The sequence below is a fragment of the Cheilinus undulatus genome, linkage group 16 (genome assembly GCF_018320785.1).
Source record: "Cheilinus undulatus linkage group 16, ASM1832078v1, whole genome shotgun sequence".
NCBI lineage: Eukaryota > Metazoa > Chordata > Actinopteri > Labriformes > Labridae > Cheilinus > Cheilinus undulatus.
In genome coordinates this window covers 39,571,899-39,589,266 of record NC_054880.1, presented here as the reverse complement: position 1 = coordinate 39,589,266, position 17,368 = coordinate 39,571,899, and the positions used below count along the sequence as shown (strand labels likewise).

The 17,368-nt window shown below is 41.6% G+C and overlaps 2 protein-coding genes across 2 annotated transcripts; both read left to right on the top strand.

Annotated features, from left to right (window-relative positions):
* The first annotated feature begins 1,967 nt into the window (after positions 1–1,967).
* Positions 1,968–17,354, top strand: LOC121523204 (homeobox protein Hox-A10). The gene is made up of 3 exons (XM_041807987.1): positions 1,968–2,093; positions 14,618–15,642; positions 16,415–17,354. Exons 2-3 carry the CDS (start codon positions 14,772–14,774, stop codon positions 16,687–16,689), a joined length of 1,146 nt encoding a protein of 381 aa, XP_041663921.1. The 5' UTR covers positions 1,968–2,093; positions 14,618–14,771; the 3' UTR covers positions 16,690–17,354.
* Positions 6,807–10,096, top strand: hoxa11a (homeobox A11a). The gene is made up of 2 exons (XM_041807991.1): positions 6,807–8,084; positions 8,870–10,096. Exons 1-2 carry the CDS (start codon positions 7,418–7,420, stop codon positions 9,100–9,102), a joined length of 900 nt encoding a protein of 299 aa, XP_041663925.1. The 5' UTR covers positions 6,807–7,417; the 3' UTR covers positions 9,103–10,096.
* Positions 17,355–17,368: the final 14 nt, after the last annotated feature.

Sequence of the window (17,368 nt, the reverse complement as noted above, 5' to 3'; positions counted from 1 at the left end):
GAAATAAACGCGCAATATACAGCCATATCATTATAACGAACGAATAGTGTGATATAAAGAGGTAAATGTTTCTTGAGACATTTTCAACCGTTAAAAGGCGCACGAAAACGTGTCTGGGAAAATAAATATTTTACTAATTACTCTTTTAAAATGTTTTAAAAACCGCATCAGATACTTCATTGTTCTACTGCCTTATTTGTCCCTTGGCATAAAAAAATCCATTATGGGCAAAATAATAATAAAAAAGAGAGAGAATAACATAACATAAGACATTTCATTCAGGCTACCTGTAATATTTCCTGTGTTATTATTCTTATCATTATTATTATTGTTTATCAATATTTCCAAATAAAACTCTATTAAATGATGAAATATGTGAGAGATTTTCTTATAGACTTACAGAAACACTGATTCGGTATTTTTACACTCATTAATTAGAAGATCTGTCAGGACACTACCAGAACAGTCGTGTCGTTCGTTATAATCGAAGGTATAAAAATGGCACAGAACGGTTTCTAAGATGAACTGATAATCAGTATAGGTCATATGGTTGGAGAGGACTGGGTGAGGAATTTTATCCAGATTCGGTGATTTGGGTAAATCTGGTTTTAAATCGCAATAAAACGCGCAGTCGTGGCAGAGCGGGCTCCATCTTTTGGCAGCAAACTGACTTTTTCTATTTTGAAACATCAGAATAAAGGCAGTGCTGCTCATTTGCACGTTTTTCTATCAAAACAGGCTGTTTGCGGCTCCGGCTGGTTGCAGTGTCCAGAACACTGCGCAAAAGCATCCTGTATTAATTTCAGCGACTGTCCGGCGTCCTACTTTTCTCTAATTGTGGCAAATCTCAACCACGCTGCTGTCAAACTAACTCTTACTGGGAAAATGTGATCTTTTTCTAATTAAATAGTCGAAATGAGAGGAAATGCGCTTCAGTGAGTGCTATTTTTGCGACAAATCTCACTCACTAGACTTGTATTCGCCTTTCTCTTCTGCTGGTAAAAACTTTAACCAGTTTGTTTTATATTAATGAGTAAGGTCACTGCTTTTCTAACAGGTGAAGAAACGCGCTTTGAAATTAATTTTGAGCGCTGATTACGCAACTAAATCATTTCACTGATGCGCATTTGTGCGCGAATGCAGAACTGACACTAAAAGCGATCAAAGGTCGATGTTTTTCTAATGCAGGATAGAGAAAGCGCGCTTTCTGAACACTTGAATGAATATTTATCAGGCTACATCTTACTTTAAAACTCTTGGATCTTTTTTTTTTTCTTGTTTTGGGGAACGACTGCAGCCCCTGAGAACAAAACAGCCAACGAAACAGCTGTTTTCTTAGTTGGAAAGGAAGGATCTGATTTAGAAAAACACTCTGTGCTCAAAAAATCTAATATCGCCACTTTTCTGTTCAGCAGGATCATCAATCACTACAATATTTAATTTGTTTGATCTTGTTTGGGAATATAACATCCAGAGTCTCATGCGGTTAGCTGCTTGAGGGAAACAAATTCTGCAGTAAGTCTTGTTAAAAAGACTCTAATCACCAGTTCCAAACTACTGTTTTTCTTTATTCTTGTGATATTAACAACATATACAGACTAAAATGTAAGCTGACTTTCAATCCTAATGCTGTTATTGGGTCCTCGTGCGCCAAAATCTGCCAATTAATCAACTGCAAATGCGCAGTTCAGACCCGATCTTCTCCAGCTGCAGAATGAGTTTTTACATTGCAGGTTCCTTTCCAGACAGTTAAACTTCGCCTTTTCTAATCCTTAAATTGGGACCTATTTCGCCTCTCTTCTTTCCCTTGTGTGTTTGTTTCCATTGTAAAATTTCATCTCTCCCCCACTGAAGTCCACTTTATGTCCTTTTGTCCAGGCCTGCTGCTGCTGCTGTCTCCCAGGATACCCTCTGCAGGCTAATCCAGCATTGTGAGTCAGTCAGAGGGACTCCCATTGACCGTGGAGTTGGTCAGTTTCCCCCGCGTGGCCCCTGTGTGGTCCTGCTCGGGGGCCCTCACGTCGTCGCCGTCCTCGCCGGCCCATACCCCTCTGTCACCTGTGGAGAAATCAACAGATGTGTCGTTGAAACAGGTTCACGTTTAATGATATTTTCCTTCTCGTTTGCTGGTAATTTTCGCAGCTCTGATTGTTTCATGTTTCAGTCTGATGCTTCTATAATCCCCCCGCAAATCCGAGCTGGTACCACTGTGGTCAGTAACATGATAACGTCTGTGAGGAGACTGAGCTGCATTCAAGTTCAAACACATTCTTTGATAAAAATCTCTTGTCTTGATGGAGAAATGTGGAGAGGAAAAGGGGAAATACGCACAATTTTCTAAATTTTAATGCATGTTTTTGCTGATTATTATAGATGAATTAATAAGCAAAGCCCGGCCTGGCTTTAGGTGTGTTTGCATCTTTTCATATTTACATTTCAAACCTTTATCTTAAGTTTGAGATGTATTTTCTTCGCTGAATCAGGGTGTGCGCTTTAATGTGTCACGGCTTATTGTGTAATCAGATTGTATCTTTGCGGCCTCCTGCTCGGCACGCTGCAATGCAAACTGTGTCTACATTTTGTGATGAAGATTATGCGCAAAAGAAGCTTTCAAACAGCAGGTGTGGTGGCCACATTTTTCCACCATAAAATGAAAACAACAGAGCAGCATACTAAAGCTCTGCGCCTTTTTGTTTCACTTGAGGACTAAAACTACAGGAGGTTTCTTTGCAAGACACTGCATGCGTCCATTTAGCCTGCTTTACAGCCTGTGGGTCTACCTGACGTGGCGTTAAACTGTACTCTCAGTTCCAACATGTGATTGTTTACTTGTTGTCTGGCAGGGTTTTATGGCGCACGGATTGGGCTATCTGTCCGTCGCGTTCTCTTCCTGTCCAAACCAGTGCGCTTCTGTCACCTCTGGAAAGGATTTACACTTCAGTTGCTTTTTTAACCCCTAACTGATGGCTGCAAAAGTTTTGGTAGTATTGGTAAATTCCGTATTTCCTGAGTTGCATTGTTATGTTGTTTGATACGAATACATTTCCAAGTATACTTGCGTTGTTGAGTGTCTAAAATGGCGCAAATAATGGATGAATTAAGGGGGAAACGTTTTTCTTTTTAATTTTAATTGAATACATAATTTCTGTTCGTTTCTGTTCCAAATCTCGCCAGAAAAGATTTGGAGTCGTTCAATGCCATAATGCCAGGGTTGTGGTGTTCATCCTAGAGGTGTGTTTCATGTTTGGTTTAAAACCAAACTAAAGCCTAAAGTTTTTGGTGCGCAAAGCTCATAAAATTACCGTTTTGTCAACTTATAAGATTTAATTTAATCCAAACTAACATCTCATATTCTTGTCATTGTTTTTTTTTATCTAGATAACTGCTTACAGTCTACAACTTCATATTAACCTAAAGTTTTCTGTGCGTAAAGAGCTTAAAATCACTGTTTTGTCAGCCTCTACGATTCAAAGTAATCCAAGCTAACATCGCATATTCTTGTCATTGTTTTTTCTATTCAGATAACCATTTAGTCAAAAAAAAAAAAAAAAAAAGAAAAGAAAAAAAAGTAATAAAAACCTAGGGTTTTCGGTGCGTAAAGCGCGTAAAATAAGTGTTTAGTCAACCAATAAGATTCGATTTAATCCAAACTAACATCTCACATTCTTGTCATTGTTTTTTTAATTAGATAACTGTTTACAGTCTACAACTTCATATCAATCAAAAGTTTTCTGTGCGTAAAGAGCTTAAAATCACTGTTTTGTCAATCTCTAAGATTCAAAGTAATCCAGGCTAACATCTCATATTCTTGTCATTGTTTTTTTCTATTCAGATAACCGTTTAGTCCAAAATGTTAATAAACCTAAGGTTTTCGGTGCGTAAAGCGCATAAAATCAGTGTTTAGTCAACCCATAGGATTTGATTTAATCCAAGCTAACATCTCACATTCTTGTTATTGTTTTTGCTCTATTCAGCTAAATGTTTACAGCTAAGAACTTGGTATAAACCTATAGTTTCTGTGTGTAAAGAGCTTAAAATCACTGTTTTTAACCTCTAAGATTGGAAGTAATCCAAACTAACATCTCATATTCTTGTCATTGATTTTATTCAGATAACTGTTCACAGTCCAGAACTTGGTGTAAACCTGATGTTTTCGGTGCATAAAGCACATAAAATCACAGTTTTGTCACTCGATAGGATTTGATTTAATCCAAACTAACATCTCATATTCTTGTTGTTGTTTTGCTTCTATTCAGATAACTGTTTACAGCCAAGAACGTGGCATAAACCTAAAGTTTTCTGTGCATAAAATCTCCTAAAATAACTGTTTTGTCAACCTTTAAGATGTTAAATAATCCAATTGTTTTATATTGTTTTGTTCTATTTAGATACAGTCCAAAACGCAACTAAAACCTACACGTTTCGGTGCGTAAAGCGGATAGAATCCCTGTTTAGTCAACCTACAATATTTCAAATGATCCAAACTAACATCTCATAGTGTTGTCGTTGTTTTTTGTTCTATCTAGAGATCTGCTTACCGTGCAAATCAAACCTTCAACAGATGTCTTATGACATTTTCGTCTCACATAATGCACTAATAATAGAAAAGTACTGCTAATTTGACTTTTCCTCAGTTTAGCCCTAAAGGCTCACACTGTCGACTACTCTTGTAACCTAAAGCCTGCGTAAATGCAAAAGCAATTAGAGGAACTCCATCCGGGGCACACTTGGGCCCTTTGCTCTCTGTGAAGGACCCTCTCCCTCCCCCGAACTTGAAGTCGACCGTACAGACACAAAGCTTTGGCTTTGAGAGCTTTTACGCACAGCCAGACTGCAGTTTGATGAGCAAAATCCGCCAGAGGAGGGTGCTTAGAAGAGCTGTGGAACGACTTCACATAATACAAAACACATTTTACACAGAATGCATCACATTTTAATCCTTGTTTCTATTAAGAGGATTATTATTTGATTAAGATCAGTCAGATCGGACTTGTTTGGGTTTGTTTAAGTGTAAATCTTACCTTCACTTGTTAGAAACATGATTGGTTTCTATAATCTTGAAAATCTTCAGCTGCTGACTTTGAGTCCGTGTAGGTGGCGACTTCCCATCACGCTTGGCCAGTTTTGTGGTGTCTGTCTGGCCGGGGCGGAAAAAAAGGCGCAGAAGAATACTATAGCAGCTATAAAAACGCAGGTCTGAGCAGAGCCGGCTTTGGTTTTCTTGGGCATCCTGTGCTCAATTACGGCTTAAAAGCTTCAGCACAACTCGTAGAATTTGTCTGGATGGACTAAGAGGCGGAGCGTGTGGCCGCACAGACACTCAGTTTGTTTGTGCCCCTGCAATTTATCCAAATAAAACGGCCTTTAAGCAGGACGGTGGATAGCAGAAGCTAGCATGCGTTTTCCTGTTTTGATACACTCACAGGGCGTTAGTGGGTGCTTGCTCAGTCTTAATGTCTGTGATATTTTAAGGTTGTGTTTCACATGTGCCACCAAGGAGCCCCTTGGATCCCCATGTGCACCTCGGGCTGTGGGGCCAGGCCAGCCGCGGCGGTCTTAATCCCAGCTCAGGTCTCTCATTCACAGCACATTAGAGTCAGGTTGCAGCCTCTCCAAAACAAGCTCCACGGTGGCCCCAGAAAGCAGAGAACCAGGGAATGTTCACTGATATGAAAACCAAATCACGCAGAGGTAATCTAAGCATTAAAAAAGATAGCTGGCATAATAAACATGTTGAGATTTAGATGAATTTCAACGTCTACATGGCAATGTCTATCCTTAGTATGTATTCAGTTATCTTCATTTATAATGAAAAATAAAATCATGTAAGTAGTAAAATGTTTTGACCTTTAAAACCTACACTTAATTTAAAATCCAACCCAACGTGGTCTGGGTGGAAAATGTTTCCCTTCCTGATTTTTTGGGGTATTTGGATACTATTTACGCAACATATTTGGATGCGTAATGTTAATAAATAACAAAAAGACAGCATGTGACTGAAGTGATTGTTCATTAAAACATAAAAATGTCATGTAAATTTGTAGTAGCTGTCTGTCTCCTCAACGGCGCACATCTGAATAAACATTTGCACCAAAAACATGAAGAAATAGCCGTGCGTAAAAGTGGAGCGGGCTTGAATGTTTGGTGTTGCAGGGGATTTTAGTGGATCCATTAAAAGTCAGTATGAAGCAAAACAGAAGCAGCGAGACAAGAATCATTGAAAATAGAGCAGGTTTATAATTCTAAAGAGGCTGGAACATTTTACACTGAGGATGAGTGTTTTTTTTTTAATTTAAGGCGGCTGATTCTCACTTTTACGCATTTGAGCCTCGAGTGTTTTCTAACTAGTATATGTCGCTTTCTTTTCTTGTGACTAAAGCACTTAAACAGAAATACTTACTGACAGTGCATTTAACAATATAAACATGGCATCTATTCCGTTCTCTTGTTTGTAAGGTTTCACTGACCACCAAAACGTAAATATCTGCGTAAACTCTCTGCTGTTTAAGTTTAAACCTTAAACCCTGTTGTGTATAGTTTATTTGTCTAGCGGGTGCTAACACAAGGCTGTGGCCAGTTGAAACATTAGCCGCTACTTTGAACATGACCCTGATAACCAAATGCCCACTGGGCCAAATGTTACGTTGTAAAAGCACCAAATGATGATGACTAAGACATTTCTAAAAGCAGACACAAGATAAGCTGCTTGTCTCCTTCCTCCAATTTAGGTCCATTTTATCTGGAAACATTAAAACTGCTTTAGTTGATGCTGTTTGGCAAATGGCTGCCTCACATATCTTTGCTTATCATTATTCAATCGCTGTATGGAAAAAAATCAAAGAAATTAAATAAATAGAAAAATGCGTAAAATACGCATGTCTTCTCCAGAGTAGATCAAGATTATAAAAAACTAAGACATTTTGAGAGAATATTGATTATTTTCAACTAAAGCTTCGCGTAAAATCTCCCTCTTTTTTCATGCATAAAAACATCAATTTTATAATTCCCTCCCCCTCTTCATGCCGAGCGTGTTGAGGAATTCGTTTTCAAGCAGACATGGCGATGAACCACCAATGTCAAGCTTTAGGACACGCAGCAGTCATGGCTTTTACACCCCTAAACACACTCCTTCTCTCTCCTACTCACACACATAGGCACGCACGCGCACACACAAACACACATGCAGGCACGCACCCACACACAGCCTGAAAATCTGTCAATTTCTGCCGCTTGGTCACGTGACCTCCTCCTCAGTGGAGTGGATGGAGATGGCTCTCCACGTCAGCTTACGTCTCCAAATTTCTGCTTAGCGAACCTGCTTCAAAGAGGCAGGAGGCACGGCGCTTCAGAGCCATGTTCAGGGCGGTTATAGAGGAATCAAAGCCCAACATAGAGTTATAGTGGAGGGTGAACTACGATGATGGATTTTGACGAAAGGGTCCCCGTCGGATCGAACATGTATTTACCCAGTTGCACTTATTACGTCTCGGCGGGGGCTGATTTCTCCGGGCTTCCCTCTTTTTTATCCCAGACCCCGTCCACCCGCCCCATGACATACTCCTACTCCTCTAACCTGCCGCAGGTCCAGCCCGTCAGAGAGGTGACGTTCAGGGACTATGCGGCCATTGAAGCGTCCGGTAAATGGCCACACCGGGGAAACTTACCCCATGGTTACCCCAGCGCGGAGGACATGGTGCACCGGGACTGTCTGTCGGCGCAGACCGCCGTTGTAGGAGACATGTTCGGTAAAAACAGCCCTGCTGCAGCCGCCGCCGCTTACCATCACCACCACCACCACCACCATACGAGCGCCAGCTCCGCTGCCTCCAATTTCTACGGAAACGTGGGCAGAAACGGCGTGCTGCCTCAAGCCTTTGACCAGTTTTACGAGACGGCGTATGGGAACGCGTCGGAGAGCTCCTCCACAAACGGCTTCTCGGGAGACAAAACACCGACCAAGCAGCCCAGCTCTGCGCCGGAGGACGCAGCGTCATGCAGGGACTCAGAGACGAAGGAGCCGCGGGAGGAGACGAGCAGCCCGGAGTTATCTTCCGGCAACAATGAGGAGAAATCCAGCAGCAGCAGTACGTATTAAAGTCAGCGCCTTGGTTATGAGAGAAAGTTTGCAATCTTGCGCGCTGCTGTTAAAAATTTTATATGCTGTTTTATAAGCATATAAGGTTTATAGAGGGCCTGTAGACCCCCCACCCCCCAACAAAACTTTGTTATTAACTGCAGGATCACGTGTTTGGAATTGAAATTGGCCGTGAAAGACATCAGCTCTGTGATTTTTCTATAACACTCCTTATGCTTTTTTTAAAAAAAGCACCAATTTATGAATGTGAATTCCCACTCAGACCTGCGCTAGTCCATGTATTATAAACGTGCTTGTTTCACGGTTTCTTAACGTTAAAAGACCACTTGCATGTAATGAGGGTGGTGCCTCTGGTTTAAGGTTTAGCACACTTGAGCTCTCGTGTTAAAGCCATCAAGGACTGAGTTCCTATTTGTACTTTTTTCCCCTTTATTTGTTCTGCAGATTAAATATTTTCCTATAATTTGATTAATGTGTGGCTGTGCCGTTTCCTGCAGCTTTGGGCTTTATTTATCTGATAGGGAGCTTTTGTTTTCATTTGCTAGTAAAAGGTCAAAGCCCAAGTGTCCCTTCCAGTGAGCCAGAGAAGTCATGCTTCTGTACAATTTAATATTTTGAATTATGGAAATGGGAAATATGTCACTTAATACTTTATGTAAAGGAAATCCGCTCATGCGTAATTTGGCACAAGCTAAGGTGTGTAAGTCTGTTTATATCATAGTCATGGCTGCTTTGAAATGCTCATATTTTATTTTATTTCCTTGTATTTTCCAGGTGGACAGAGGACCCGAAAGAAAAGGTGCCCATATTCCAAATATCAGATCCGAGAACTTGAACGAGAATTCTTCTTCAGTGTGTACATAAACAAGGAGAAGCGCATGCAACTGTCTCGGATGCTCAACCTCACCGACCGACAAGTGAAGATCTGGTTTCAGAACCGTCGCATGAAGGAGAAGAAACTGAACAGAGATAGATTACAATATTACACATCTAATCCTCTGCTTTAGGGGTCAGAGCAGCACCGCGCCCTGCTGTGGGCTCTGTTGCGTTTACAGACACACTGACTGACTCTCCTGCTGTACATTGTGTACCACAATGGCCGAGACAGCAGCAACAACAACACTGCTCAGTGGTTAATTTCAAGTTCGAGGACAACAGCATCCTGTGATCTGAACAAACCTAATGAGTGAGCATGAATTAAGAGAGTCTGTGGACTTTGATTTCTCTCTTCGGACTGTATTTGGAGAAATGTCACGGATTTCTGTTTTCGCCAAGACTGCGAAGGCCCATGTTAATATTATTGTCATTCACAGACGCCTTGTTTATTTTCCTTTCACGCGGGCAGAAATTAGCAGTCACTTAATTGACTGAGCCAGTGTATTTTGTAATCAAAAGATTTATTTTACGTATTATTTCTGTTTGAAATCAGAAATGTGGTGCATTTAAGATGATGGCGACTTTGATTCTGTATTGGTGTGACCAAATAATGAGTCCGAACGGATGAGAATGTAACGTGTTTCTGTTTTGTGTGCTTATTTATTTTGTAGCCACTCGTTTACTATCTCATTTAAAGCCACGGGCGAACCAAGGCAAAGTCCATTATTACAGGCAGGCTGGTTGGGATCCCGTGTTCAGCCTGGGCTGACCTCAAAGCAAACTTTTGTCTCTCCAGCAGCCTGCAGAATGAGGGCTATGCGTATTTATATTTAGCATCTGTTTCCAACTTGTCTTTCTAATTCTTTGGAGACTATCAGTCCAGTATTGATGATGCAGGCCACACCAGACAGATAAGCTTGTCTACTGGAGCCGTGTGGAGTTGCACTGAGGTACACGCCCAACAGATTCACACAGGTAGACACGCAGCGGGCCTCTTCGGTCTCACATTGATACATAAAAACAAAATATTTTTCTCCTGACTCACGATCCTTTGGTACTTGCTGTGTAAAAGATCACAATTTCAAGTGTGCTGGCCAGGGTCATCGCATTGAATCAATTGCTTGATATGCCCAAAACCGTTGTGTATTATACTATATTTCCAAATAAAAAGGTGATGAAAAGATTATTGAAAAAATATGCAAATTGCTGCCTGTTTATTGGTCTGTTCTTGAGCAAAGTTAACGTCTTCAAAATGTGTATTGAAACTCTTGGTTATTCCTTTTACGCACACGCGGAGCATTTTTACGCACGGAAATTAAACGCGTTTGCCTGCAGCGTTTAGCAGAATTTTGACATTTTTAGATTTTAATGAAGAGTAAAAATAAAAATAAAACTGAACTAAACCAGATTTAAAGGCTCACGTGCTAATTGTGAACCATTTAACGTGACAGGAACGAGCACAAACCAAAATTTGGAACGAATTTGGAAAATGAAAATGGTTGGTGTGTCGTTTTTGTTTAAATTACGCTGGATGAATGTGGACAATATTTTTTTTTCATATGAATATTCTTCCAGGTTATTATTATTATTATTATTAATTTTAGATCTGAGCATTTTTATGCGCTTTAATAAATTAGACAGAGGTAAAATGCGGCACCAGATTTATTCCTTTTGGAAACAAAATTCCGCTGATACGACCAGCAATAATTCTGAGCTGTGTTTCATTATCTTTTAATATTTGAATAAATAGACTCCATCTGAAGGAAATCTTTATACTACAGCTCTAGGCTCACTTTGATTCACCTCAGTAACACTCACTCCTATTAATAATTGAACTTTTCAGCATTTATTAGCATTGTTCAGTGTTCTTTCCTTATTCTTTCTCTTCCTCTCTCTGTAGCATGTGTTTGTGAGCAGGCTGTCATTTCGCTGATTGGCTTTGGAAACACTCTTCCAACAGCACTCTCCTTTGGCGAGGGTCGCCATATTTGCTGTTGTTATCACTGTGTTTATGGGGGCTAGCCGCAGCGCATTGGCGTTCATATATGACAGTCAAAAGGGCCATAAACGCGGGGAGAGAGGCTGAAGTTTATGGTTGCCTCTCTCTGCCATAGTCCGGCCTTGCCTTGCGCATCCTTTACTGCGCGCTGGAATTCCGTCCCTAATTACGGGACATCCTCCCCGTTGCCGCAGCAACGCAGCCATAAAAGCTGTCTGAGAGTCTGGGGCATTTGTACAATTGGAGTGCAGTGCAATAAACCGTCTGAGACCCAAGGTTATTAACTGTGTTTCCAAGGAGGCGAGAGCAACGACAGGGAGAGGACGATAGGAAACGCTTCTGCTTGCTCGCAGCCGCAGCTTCATTTGAGAGGCTTTCCCCCTCGTGTGCTCTATCCACCCTCGACGCACATTAGGGGCGAGCTGCTGCACTCAGGATTTGACCCCTCTTTACCACCGGGCGGCGCTGTTGGGACCAATGTCACGGCCGTGGATCTTTTCGTCTCCAAGCTTACCTCGAATACTCACAGGTAAAAGAAGTTGTCAACACAGCCTGAGGCTTTGATAGTTTCCTGAAAGAACAAACCTTCTGTGTCTCTAGACTCTCTTCCTGCATGCAGGGCTTGTTAGTTCGAGATTTAAAGTTCACTTTCCACATTTCTCTCAGTGCTCACTGGGCCGTGCTGCAGAGAAAGTCTTCCTGGGGGCCCTAATAAGGCAACACATCTGTGCCAAGCCTTCATGCTGCATGTGCTATTCATTTTGCTGAGCTGGAGCTTTTTAATGGTTATAGTGTAGCTCTCCAGTGTACCTGGAGAGGTCTGCAACCCGGTCCAGTCTTAACCACAAATGTTTTGAATGCGGGGAAGTCTGCCTTAATTATTTTAAAGTCAGAACTCTGAACAGTAATCAGAGAGCTGGACACAAAACAAATGAATCCATCTCTTTGATGGTTCACACGCTCATCTTAAATCTCAGTCTCCGCTTACTGTTCCTCTTCAAAGAAGCCACTAACGACATTTGACGTCCTTCCAAAACGCATTATTCTGTGTACGTGCCAAGTGTACCAGAGCTCTGATTAGAGGAGTCGATTGGATTGTGATAGGGCAGCTAGCGCGTGTCCCCTTACTTCCTGTCATGGACACAGAGGCGCACACTGAGGATATCAGTGTCAGATTGGCTATTCTGGACCTGTAGTGCGCGCGGACAGAGTCTCTTTCTCCTTTGTCTCTCGTGAAAAATAAATACTTCCGCTGGATGTAATAAAACGCCGCATTATTGTTCATAACTGCACTCGGGACGAACATGATACGACTCAAACGGCCTCTTCGGCCACGATTATATGGGCCGGATCAAAGCCAGTGGTCAGAGTAAACTGTTTGGAGGATATAATAGCCGGGCAGCTGTGAAAATGAAGATTTAATAGCTACAATTAATAACTGTAACACTCAGATATCGATAGGCCCCGTGCCTGTACAACACCATGAAGTGTGCGGAGTAAAACAATTCAGTCCTGGGCCCACATAATTAATTGATGTATTTAGTTTCCTAACTGGCTCATATGTCCCTTAAGGAGCAGGCCGCGGAGTGTAAGGAAGGAAACGCAGGCTTTAGACCTAATGCTGTGAGTTTGTCCTGTACTTAGTGAAAAATAAGCTTATTATTTATGGTTTAAAAGAATTTACTAATATAACACAAACGCTCCACGCACGGCCTGAGTGTTAAAAGGCTCGCACAGCCGGACATCCTCCTTTCTTTCTATATTTTCTTTTACTCCGCAGTTGGATTATTGCATTATGTTTAAAATCGCATAAATTACGTCCAGGCATTTAAACCCTCTGAATTATACAAGTTTTAGCCACAAGCGAGTGACAAACGTCCAGCATAGACGCGCTAAAATCCAAGCCAGTGAGCTGTCAGTGGCACGAGTGTTTAAAAACAACATAAATGGACTCAATTTATGAATTTCTACCCAATTTTTCCTCATTTCAGTTCAACAGGCTGAAAAAAAAAAAAACAAAAGCCATGGGGGGCTCGCAGCGGCCACCTGGGCCTGGTAATGGCAAAGCTGGCCGAGATTAACTTCAACCTGGAGAGAGCAATAGAGTGCACATGGCCAAGGACACTAGGACATGGAAGGAGAGTTTTATTGTGGCTCTTATTGCCCCAAATTGGACCGACAGGATGGCTTGTACGTGCAACAATCCTGTCTGCTTTGCTGCGGAAAATAGCGCCTGTTTTCTCACAGCGCTTGGATCAATATCCAGGCAGTTTAACAAATTATAATAATTTTACTGAGGAATGTTACATTTTTTTTTATCCTTATAGCAAAGACACATAAATTCTACCTCACGACAAAATTACTTGTAGATATTTTTTTTTTTTTACACCTGTGGCATTTGAACATCAGTAACATCCGATTTGAGCGTCTTTGTACCGTGCGTAATGGTGATTTGAGGCAGATTAAATAATTACCATGTCCTAAATTATAGGCAGTAATCCAGAACTGTGTCACACATCTGAATTTAAACAAAGAGAAGAAGAAAATATTTATACTCGTGTTAAATTACGAGTTTATGTTTTATGTAACACTTCAAAGCAACTTGTGCCAAGTGCATGCGCTCATAAATACCTGTGTTTCCCACAACATAATTATATCTTTTTATTTCATATCAGAGCTTTAATTAATTACTGGTTGCATGCGTTTATAGGATAAGGGTGACAACAGTTAGGATCTATAAAGGGGAATCCTCGTTCTTGTAAATTATATTACTGCTAAATGCATCGAAAGCGAATCGGTTATGTTTTTACGCACGAAGATGACTCGACATTTTGAAATTAATTCACTATAAAAACCAAAGCTTATTTTGAAAATTGTCATTTTTAAAATAATGCAGTAATTTTGGGATTATACCAAGAGATTTAAAGGGTGTTAAGCTCGATATTAAAGGCTTCAGACGCCTTCCCTGTTGAGAATAAATAAACGAAAACCTAAAAAAGAACAAAGAGGTATGTTTGATATTATCCTCTTTACCTCCAGGAAACATTAACACCTTTATTATAGTGCGGAAGAGTTGAGACTGTCTTGAGGCTAAAGGATGCACCATATAAAACCGCTTCTTGTCATGTAGCCAAAGGCGGATTCTCTCCTTAGTTAAAATTTTTTAATACCACTAAATCCAGTCTTTTTCTTAATGTATGTCTTTGTTGGCAGGATTCCGCAGCTAAACTTTTAAAATGGATTTTTCAGCTACAGGCCATATCATTGTGTGCACTGGTGTTTGTGATTATTACGAACAGTTGTGTGTTGTAGTGTGATTTTCTCCTATCATTAGGACATATCACATTAAAAATCTTCAGTTTATAAGAGTTCTGTTATTGCTGGTCTTTGTGGTAACTTTGATTTGCATGTAGGAAAAGTGCATGGGAGTAGTGTTTGGGAATCATTCTGTGGTTTTGTACGGTAGAGCCTGATTACAAAGCGTTTTGGAATCATAAAACCAGTCAATTCTTCGTTTCTCTCATAAATATGTATTTTTAAACTTTATACCGGATTGGACCTCGTCCCTTCCACGGTGTAATGGTGGTGCATTAAGGCGAGGTGAGGCAACACACTGATTGCTGTGCTGTCTTCTTTCTCTGCCTCAGCTCCATGATGGATTTCACTCTGCCTGCTACGTAGCTGCGGTGTGGGAGGGACTGCCCGTCTTCCTGCTTTTCCATTGGTTTTACAGCCCGCACGGTGGAGAGGAGGAGGAGGGGGGGATGCCTCTAATCATATCCAGCATGTTTTGCACAAGAAATGTCAGCCAGAAAGGGCTATCTTCTCCCCTCGCCAAAATACACCACAATAATGTCATGTTCGGACACCCCATCAGGAAACGCGTTTTTAGTGGATTCTCTGATCAGTGGCCGAAGCGAGAGCGCCGGAGGTCACTACACAGGGAGCGCGGTGTGCGTGCCCCATAGCACCGCTGCTACAGAAGTGCCTTACGGACTACACAACTATGGATACTTCCCAGGTATGGGCAAGCGGAACGAGGTGGGTCCCCAGAACATGGTTTCCGGCTCAGGCGCATACATGTCCAGCATGGAGTTGTGGATGGACGCGCAGAGGTCATGTCGTATGGACCAAGAGCACCCTGCAGGTCCTCAGGTCTCACCCTGCTCGTTCCCGCAAAACATTAAGGAAGAGAGCACCTACTGTTTGTATGAGCCGCCCAAGTGCCCTAAAGCCTCCACCGCTGAAGATCTCACATATTCGAGGTTAACGTCAGGCGGGCTCGGTTCGAGTTGTACAGTAACCGATGGCGGCGGCGGAGGCGGCGGTGGCTCAGTGCCTGTGCCGGGCTACTTCCGCTTGTCTCAGACGCACGCACATTCTCATAAACTTTACAACACCAACGGCCCCCAGCCGAACCCTTCCCATTCTCATTTTGGCCTACACCCCACTGCTCCCGCTCGCTTCCACACGCCACCAACTCCGACTTCTGCTCCAGCCACGGCGCAGGAAGGGAGGACCACCGAGGAGCCCGCGTCCTCGGGAAACGCAGACCTGCAGCCTCACCCTGGGCCGGGGACCGAGGAGGCGCGCGAGTCCTCGGATGCAGAAGTGTCCTCGGTTGATGAGACGGACGAACATGACAAAGAGAGACCAACAAAAGCTACGAAAGGTAAATATATTTCATGATAGGTGTGGCCCTGCACTGGTTTGTTTGCATGCGGCGCAGGTAGAGAAGGGCTTTTTAATGGCACCTGTCAAGTGCCATTTTGTACTGCAGAGACAAGTCGAGACTCGAGTAAGTAAACTCTACATTACTGCATTGCCTTTTGGTCGTATAGTACATACTTTTGATTTTTTTAAAATATCTGAAAATGTGCGTCAGTGCCTGAGAGAACATTATGCGTAAAATGACAAAATTAGACTAAAATTATGGAACAGAGCTAGATTCGGCTTAGCCAAATAGTCCTGCTGTATAACGAAAAAGAACTAAATATTTACCAAATAATTACACTTTAATACATTTTAGACCTCCAAAATACCTCTAACCCTAGCTAGTGTTTCTGTGATAGTCGTGCGTAAAACAAAGAGAATAGTTTAACAGCTTTACACGTACTGGTGTAGGCCTGAATATCTCTGGGCTTTATTGTTTTTATATTCACTTTGTCTTCACTAAGTTTTGGTTTCACTGGACTGTTATTATGTCAGCAGTACGCATTGTTATGGAGTCAATTTGAAATTATGAACCATACTTTACGCGTAAACATACTTTACGCATAGAGATACACACACACAGCAAAAACTGAAGGTTACTGCTGTGAACTACACACACACACACACAAACACAAACACATCCCCACACACCTACACATAGACACACACACGCAGATTCCCTGATATTGCAGTGCGTAAAACCATCTATGTATCTGCTATTCTCTCTCCAGGAGACACAAAAAGTGAAAACATGGCCAACTGGCTGACAGCGAAAAGCGGCCGGAAGAAACGCTGTCCATACACCAAACACCAGACACTGGAGCTGGAGAAGGAGTTCCTCTTCAACATGTACCTGACCCGAGAGCGCCGCCTAGAGATCAGTAAAAGCGTCCACCTGACGGACAGACAGGTTAAGATCTGGTTCCAGAACCGCAGGATGAAACTGAAGAAAATGACACGTGAAAACAGGATCCGGGAGCTCACCTCCAACTACGGATTTTCGTGATGAACGAGGTGATCACATTGAAATAGAAGGAAATGGGTGACATCAATGGCACCCACCCTCCCTCACCACTATGGTCCGCATAATGACTCATTTCACTGTAGGGTACCAGTCTCAAGTTTATTTCCAAACACAGTCAGTGCATCGTCCTCTGTGAGAAAACAAAATGGGAATAAATTGAATGTAATGGGTTTCATTTGAATTTTTAGGACGTGTTTTTGTAATGTAGACCTGTTTCTGTGTGGTTGGATTGTATCAGTGGAGTAAAAATCAGTACAGTTAAAAAAACACCAGGAAAGTGTCTTAAATTACCCACTTTCCTCCACTTCTGATAAATTATCCTTTTTTATGAATTTAATCCCAAAATATGAATTTATTTCATTTAATTGGAATTGCATGATATAAAGTTTCACATTTACCAGTTTAATTTAACCCCCTATTAAATATAAAGCCCATGTATCACCAAGGGAAGAATAATTAGCATATGAACATTAGTTGTAGTTTCCCATGAAATAGAATTATAATGTGAACGAGCTCCATATAGAATTGAAATCACAGTGAGGACGTTTACACGAATATGCTGCGCAAAGTGAAGGAGGAATGTTTTTATTGTATATTTCTGTGTATATATGACATTGTGTTTTTGTGTAATGCTTAATAAATTATCAGCCCGCACTGAGGA